The sequence below is a fragment of the Aaosphaeria arxii genome, assembly GCF_010015735.1.
Source record: "Aaosphaeria arxii CBS 175.79 unplaced genomic scaffold BU24scaffold_1, whole genome shotgun sequence".
Classification (NCBI taxonomy): domain Eukaryota; kingdom Fungi; phylum Ascomycota; class Dothideomycetes; order Pleosporales; genus Aaosphaeria; species Aaosphaeria arxii.
The window spans coordinates 4,183,854-4,191,623 of NW_022983474.1; the positions used below are offsets into that span (position 1 = coordinate 4,183,854).

General features: G+C 50.6%; 3 protein-coding genes across 3 annotated transcripts; 2 read left to right on the top strand and 1 right to left on the bottom strand.

The window, feature by feature from the left end:
- Positions 1-387: 387 nt before the first annotated feature.
- Positions 388-1,357, bottom strand: BU24DRAFT_31575 (uncharacterized protein). Its single transcript, XM_033522876.1, has one exon. The coding sequence runs from the start codon at positions 1,044-1,046 to the stop codon at positions 477-479; it is 570 nt and encodes a 189-aa protein (XP_033390223.1). The 5' UTR covers positions 1,047-1,357; the 3' UTR covers positions 388-476.
- An 819-nt stretch (positions 1,358-2,176) lies between these two features.
- On the top strand, positions 2,177-5,407 carry BU24DRAFT_31555 (uncharacterized protein). The gene is made up of 4 exons (XM_033522874.1): positions 2,177-2,388; positions 2,543-3,292; positions 3,494-3,944; positions 4,370-5,407. The coding sequence occupies exons 1-4, from the start codon at positions 2,342-2,344 to the stop codon at positions 5,189-5,191; spliced, it is 2,070 nt and encodes a 689-aa protein (XP_033390224.1). The 5' UTR covers positions 2,177-2,341; the 3' UTR covers positions 5,192-5,407.
- A 1,294-nt stretch (positions 5,408-6,701) lies between these two features.
- On the top strand, positions 6,702-7,195 carry BU24DRAFT_31541 (uncharacterized protein). The gene has a single exon (XM_033522871.1). The coding sequence runs from the start codon at positions 6,815-6,817 to the stop codon at positions 7,091-7,093; it is 279 nt and encodes a 92-aa protein (XP_033390225.1). The 5' UTR covers positions 6,702-6,814; the 3' UTR covers positions 7,094-7,195.
- The last annotated feature ends 575 nt before the right edge of the window (positions 7,196-7,770 follow it).

A 7,770-nucleotide genomic window follows, 5' to 3' on the forward strand; every position in this document is an offset into this window, starting at 1 on the left:
CATTGCAACGAGAACGATTTCCAATCTGAGAGGGCGAGATCCCGTACGACGACTATGTTACGGAACGAAAGTTCAACAGCAATGGGATTACGAATGATGATGGGCTGTGTATTCAATACTAGTTTGGCTTGAGTTGGACCTGGACCTGGACTTGGACTTGGACTTGAACTTGGACTTGGACATGGGCCGTCACACCTCGCGACAGACAGACATTGATGATACTCGTAATGGTGAATGATGAGGGGGAAATCCGAAGTTGTACGGAGTAATACAGGAAAGGCATCTTTGTATGGACGCATGGACCACTTGGCCAATACCCAAACCTTTGGAACCACATTGGAACCTGGAACATCATCATCATGACTACACTTGAACTCTGGCAACCATCTCCCCTTACACTACTCCGTACACATCATGACTTCACCCTACTCGTATCGTTACTTTTCGTATTCACACTACGCTCACCACTATCACCATTACGGGCAGCGAGCATAGCGAGACCGGAAGAAGCCGTTTGTGGTGGTCACAGCCAATGGCGAAGTGCAGAAGAGTCCGGGCGAACGAAATTGGTCGGTCCCTGGTTTTGAAAGGAATGCATCGCCCAACTTCCGCAAACGTGGAGGGGACAGGCTACACATGGCCGCGTAGGGCAAGGAGAGATTGTTTGCCCAAGTTGCTTTGGCATTAATTGCTCGTTGTACGGAAGGAAGGATAGCCTGGGAGGAAGCCGACTGCGTCACCATATCAGAAACTCCCACCCAATTGAAAAGGCCAGCAAAGAGGCTTGGCCGTCCATAAATGAGCCATATCCAGACACAACGCTCGAGCTTTAGTCGATACAACGCTGCACTTGCGGGATTCTGACACGACGGAGAGATGCCTGGTCCATTGCTTGATCGTGGACCGTGGTGGACGAAAAGAGGGAGGGGGTTGTGTCGCGGCAAACCTACCTTTTGGCGACAGCGGGAGTGACGAAGAAGGCTTTTAGTGGAGCCAATTTGGGAGCCACTTAGAACGACTCGTACATACACAGTACATATGCGCATGAGGTCGGGATTTTATCGGCTAGATTAGCATACCGCCTTACCGGGTAGGCTATTCTGAAGCGCGCAGCATGGCGGTGTTGCTACTCGTTGCTACTCGTACAATTGCAGGCACCAGGAGTCTTCCGTTACCAGATCGCTCAATTGGTGGTTGTACGAAGACAAACTACTCGCATGCTTGTTTGTATGCAACGCGAATGGCGTACAATACAACGGTACAACAGAGCAGCAGCACGGGTCAAGGGCGATTATCCCAAAATGACAACCACGGCCGTCTGCGTCCGGTGATCCAACCACCACCTACCTACTGTGTACCTACTCCAACTACTCCAAGATAGAGTGAGTGGAGAGTAGGATGCAGATCTTGGGGGGGAGGGGGACCGCCTGGGACGAATGAACGGGCGCCGGCGCCATCCCTCTGATCATTCTTGATCTGTTTGGTGCCCGTCCGTCGTCTGAAGTGGTCGCTCAGCAGGACAAGCCTTGTCTGTTTGCTTAATCGTCAAATTGCCCAAATGACCCAAATTTGGTCCGAAACGCTCCCAAAGCAGTGAGGTCGAAAGCATCGCAGTTGGGCCAGCATACAATATAACACCCTAAGGCGGGGGGCCAGGGAAGTGTATTGATGGGAGCTCCGCTCGACCATCCAGTGATCTGTGGCAATCATTCCAGTGTCCGCCCGAGCAGAATTCAAGTCGTGGGTGTACTCCGTACATGCTTTGCATACCTATGCAGCCTGGCAGGTCTGCAACGCCTGTGTCTAACGCCTGCGACGCCCACAGGCCGGAGTCGAGCGTTGATGTTGTTTAGCTCCCTCCGCCTACCCTTTCCCTGCACACACACAATGTTCTTGGGTCGGCGGAATCAGGGGGTCAGGGCATCTCTCCGCGCCCGTCCATTGGTTTTGATCCAATTCCGGGTCCTATCCTGGACTTCCATCCTGGACCACCCTGGACCATCCTTCTAGGGGACCCATCGCTCGCGCAAATACTAGCTGGATAGTCTAATGCGGCTGTGAGGGCTTGGGCCTTGCAGAAGCCCAGGTTAGTAAGTTTTGGACTGGGCGTTCGCAATGACACAAGACATGCGAAAGTCCTCTGTCCGCTTCACGGAGACCAATGTCTCGATCTCTGTTATTACTACTACTGCCTCTGCCCGGAGCAGGTTACATGAGCTCCTCCAGGTCTCTCTTTTCTTTTGAGGATCATGTCTTAACCTTGTCCTATCAATAGATTCCATTCCATTCCATTCGTCTGTGTCCATGATCCTTCCCTAGCATACCACTTCCTTAATTCACCATGTCAACTACGTCTATTACCACTCCTGTCAAACGAGCCTGCGATAGGTATGTCTCTGCCCCGCCGTTTGGAATATTCGAATGTGGAACTGGTTCCATTTCCTCCCTTGCTTCTCTGCTTTGCTTTGCAAATGCTTTTATTTTTCAATCTTTACCAGGCATCCTCTCTACCGAGCCGCTAACCTGACTATCAATCCTACAGTTGTCACAGGCGCAAAGTCAAATGTATTGGCGAGGGGACGAATCCGTGCAAGAACTGCGTTTCGGCGGGGCTTGCTTGTACATACAATGCAATTCCTCAAAAGAAAGGTCCTAAGGGCAGCCGCGCAAAGGTTCTCTCTGAATTGAGGGAAACGCAGCGTCAGTCCCAACTTGCTGCAGGCTTTCCACCCGAATTGAGCTACGATGGCCGCACCTTATCCGCAGCTTTTGCGCGAACACCAGGACTTTTGCCTCAAGCTCTAGTCGAGAGCTGCGTGGACTTCTACTTCCACACAGTGTACCCTTCACAACCCGTCCTTCACCGTCAACGAGCGCAAGAAATCATCCTCAGCGCCGAGCATTCTACCGAGGCTTACTGTATGCTCGTGGCCCTCTGCGCGTATGTCATGATACAATCCGACACGACCGTTCCTCCGAACATACTGCCACGGCCAGACATGGCCCAGATGTCGAATGTTAGCATTGGGCACATACTGTTGGAGGAGGCTGTCCGGGTCCGTAAAGGATTTGACTACTTGGAAAGTCCAACACATTTATCTGTTTTGACCTCATGGTTCTTCTATGGATGCTATCTCGGGCTGGGACGAGACAACACTGCCTGGTCAAATCTTCGGGAAGCCACAACACAAGCACAACTTCTGGGAATGCACGATGAAGAAACGTACAAGAACGATCCTCTGGATATTTCGAGACGGCGGATCTTATATTGGCTACTTTTTATTGCAGAAAGGTAAGTGGGAGCGTTTTTGACTGGGAAAGCGCAGCTGGCGCAACTAAATTCCCTTTTCTGTACCACCCTCGCCATGCTCGAAGCATTTTTCCTTTCCCCCGCACATGAAGGCAAACGGCAACCAACAACATTTTTCGACTTGTGCAGAACAGCATTCAGCGGAAACTCTGATAATTTGACTGACCAAACTTTTGTGTGCAGAACTCACGCTCTCCATAAACATCGTCCAATCACTCTATACCCCACCATCCACCCTCCTTCATTGGAAGACCCGCCGTCAGATCGTCCAATTGCCTCTGGGATCGAATTGATGGTCAACCTTTACAAACCATTTGACGATACATTTTTCAGCATCTGGAACAAAGTTCGAGCAAGTGCAAATCCTACCTGGACAGCACAATTGCAAGCACAGCTATCAGAGGCGCTCCCCAACTACCTGGAATGCACAGAGATCCAGGCGGTCGACTTACGAATCACTCAGCAATGGCTGCGAACTATGGTCTGGCAACTGTGCGTAAGCCAAGGACTGGTTAGTAGTGTCACTGCGGACAGTGCCATGACATTCAAATATCCAATCGAGATCTCTAGGGAGCTCTTGTCCCTGGCCCACCAATTCTCACAGCAGGCTATGGAGGTGCACGGTGTTGGTCTGGTAAGTGCACTGTATTCTTTTCTCCCCTACCGTCATTTCGTTTCACATCATCTCATTTCAATTTCCTGCTCCCTCTCCAACAAGGAGGAAAAAGCTTGCGTCAATTTGCTTCCGATTTGTTCCCTAGTCTTCCTAGTGTGTCTTTGGACCTGCAATCCCTGTAGTACCTGGTCTTGTGGCTCGCTTGTCTAAACCAAACAACCTGCGCATGCAACACGCGCAAGCATGCTGCACTCGAGCTCAGACGAACACACCCCGCAACGTCTATCTCTAACCTTTGGAGACACCGCCGTCGAGGGGCTAGGCCTCACCCGCCTCGCGCCGTGTTTCGCGTTTCCCTATGCTCTCACCATTGCATTCGCATCCTTTACTATGCATTCCCTGTCTTGTAGCTTGGGCTACCACACCTGCTAATACTGGTGCAGATCGAAAAGATGTTTGACGTTGCTTGCTGCCTGACTGATGTCGTTGCATGCATACCTTTCTCTCCGGACACCTTTGCACTTGGTCCTCGCGACTATGTCTCACGCTTCCTCACTTTATTCTCTGCCCTCCGGGGTGGACAGACCCGCTATCTACCGCTCCTCTTGGCCAAGGTCTCCGACGTTCTTCCAAATCTTCCGCTTCCCCGCTCCCTCAATATAGCTCACCTCCCTACGCCGATCGGCCTTAACCCTGGACTTGGATCTGTTCCATCCAACGTCAACGATGATCTTTCTTCGATACCGTCGGTGTCGTCTCCTTCCTACCCATCTAACGAATTGATACGCCAACTTGCAGCCCAGACAGGTGCCCAACTCCCTTTGAGCACTTCCCAACAACCACTTCTACAGGCACCCTCGTCCCGGGTTGAGGACCTCTCACTGTATGATACATCCGCTCCTCACAGCGCCAACTCTTCGGGGTCAGCTCCAGCAAGCCAGTCGGCAACTCCAGGTCCTTACGAACCATCGCCGAGCCAACCACGGACGCAATTGCAGGCACAGGGCCATCCAGTTCAAGTGACTTCTTCCCATCCACACCAGCATATGCAAAGCCATCACCTTAGTGTCAATTCGAACGCTTATGATCCGAGGTTCACTGTTCAGGGGTTTCCTGTCGATCCATCAATGGTGTTCAAGCAGGAAGATGCAAGTGCCCCAGGTCAGATGCAAGGTGTTCCAGCGGTCATGTATGCTCATGATAGTGCCGGTCGTGGAGGGCTGGCTCATGGCAGGGCGCATCACGACGGCGGATATGCAGGGTGACGGTTTGAACGACACGTGTAGTGCAACCAAACACTTGGAACCGATCACTGGAGCATCTTCGGCGGAACTAGGAATCGGAGGCCAAAAGAGGATGGACATCGCTTGGATCGGCCCTTCTTCGCTACTACGGAGTAACCTTAGCAACAGAACCCCTTGGGAGTTGAAAGAGGAAGAGTTCAAAGACAGTAGTAGACTTGGCCAATGTCAAGCCTGGCATCTAATGGAATGTTGCAAGCATTTCTCCCGCTTGACAAGATCACTGTTCAATATCAAGACAAAGACTGGAGTGGCTGGACAAACTCTATGCCTGCGGACGCTGTGCATGCAAACAGCGAGTGAGCCATGACCATTCTCGGTCTCTAGGAGGTGGCTGTGCGGGACGTAGTAATGGCTTGCTAAGCGTTCTACCCGCCATGCCATGCCTTCAGTACCATGACAAAACACCTGTTGACATACCTGTCATACAATATGGAGAGATTAATCCTGGACAAATGGGCAACGCTGCGCTGCAATCGCAAGAACGGTCCCCCTGTGATGGCGCCAGTATGCCTACGGCTTGGACCCTGGATGTCGGTGATGGATCAATTTCACCCGAGGACCTGGCCCTGTATTACCAATTCACTTTCCCCATTATACCGATTGGGTGTTCTAGATGCAAGATACACGTGCAGTATGCATCAATTCCAGTTTGGATATTCACTAATCATGTCACATTCACGGCTTTGCTGTGTCCTCAAATCGAGGCTTCAGTCACGCGGATTGCAGATCAACCCCCACCTACTGTGTTGTTGCTTAGGACGGACCTGGTGTGATCATTTCGCTACGCACAGCGCTTTGGGCCGCTACAAGATAGAACACCTGATTATTAGGTTTTGGGCTTTACCCATCCTTGCTCAGGCGGTTCTTCCATTAAAGAGGAGAGATTCTGATACGAGTCTAGCATCTGAAACAATTCCGATATATCCACCAAACTCCAAGCCTTGCAAACATGCATTGGTCGAACCTAAGATTGGTTAAACGTGTGAATAGCCCGAGGCATCTCCTATCGTATAACATGTCACCGACAGAATCGTATGTCAATCAAAGAACATTCCACCACCGCGGGTCCGGTGATTTTGCCGGGCGAGTGCACGCACCAATGAGCGGAGTAATGTTGGTTGAGAACATACCACTTACGCGGCTACGCCTACACATTATCGGTCCGATGATGTCGGCTTTATCGTTCTAATGCGGACCAAGACCGATGGGCTACTTGCAGTGAGATACTCCACGCGATGGCCGACGAACGGTGTGTGGTGGAACAGTTCACAAGTTCGATTGCGGGGGATCGTTATGAACGCCATCTCCACGAGCGCCGGTCGTTGTCCGTTGTTTCTGATGATGGAAGACGGCAACTAGGATGTGTCTCGAACATCCTGCCATGTCAGACCCAAAGTGGGTAGCTTGAAGCTACCCAACGTCTTCGCACGTTTCTTGTTGCATCTCGCATAATTGATATCACTTTCCTCGCTCTCGGATTGGTTGGCTCCTTTTGGGTATACCTTTACTCCGTACTTTTGTTCTGTATCTTTTTATTTTTGGGCACGGTGGTGTTATGTTTGCATAGAAAGTGCATGATCTTCAATGTTCATCTGTTTCGACTCGCACAAGTCATGGGCACAACAAGGTGTTTTTTTTTTATTTTTGGGCAAAAGGAATAGATCGGGTTGCATGGGATACAGGAATGGTTTACTAGATTGGGGGTATCTATCGGACTTTAGGGGGTTTGGGCACAACTATGGTGTTTTTTTTGGGTTTTGGGTTTTGGGCTCATCTTTCGGCTTTTCCACATCAAATCATTTCCTCGCGGCGATCATCCATCACAGACATCAACAAAGTGTCAAGGACGGACTCGAGAAATAAGAGTTGGACAGGTATTTGTCACGGTCGCGAATAACTAGATACGGCAGGGCAGGGTACAGACAGGTAAGGTAAGTTCCGTGAGGTAGAGGGTAGAAGGGGGGAGGGGGGTGGACTTTCGGGAGGGGTGCGGCTTCCGCTACGCAACGCAACTCCAACGCACTGTCTACACTCTACCAGTAACTACACGATCATGGGTTAAACGTTATGGTTGCTACTGGTGGTAATACATCGAACTACCAAACCACTAAACCAGTTAGAGTAGAGAGAGAAGGAAAGAATGCAAATGCATAGAAGGAATTCTCCCACGTCCTCATTCGCTCGCAATCCCATTATCCTGTCCCTCCGAAGGGGGACCCTTGTTTATCTCTAACTACCTACTGTGTAAAGTCGATTTGTCGAACCGACGTGGGATGTATCTATGGATCGATGGTTGAATGGATCCATATCTTTTAAAAAAAATCCTTTACCTGGAATCTTCTCAAACTTAGGAGATCCGTGCTGCTTGCTGCTCTCACCATCCCCCTACAAGACTGGAAATACACCTTGCCTTCTTGTTCCATAGCATTAGATCCAAAGAAGCTCGAGCTTTGAGGCTAACTGCCATCCCGCGAACACTTCGGCGTCGCTTCGGCGGAATGCTGGGTAGGGTGGTTCCAAGATTTAGATTTTTTTGGTGG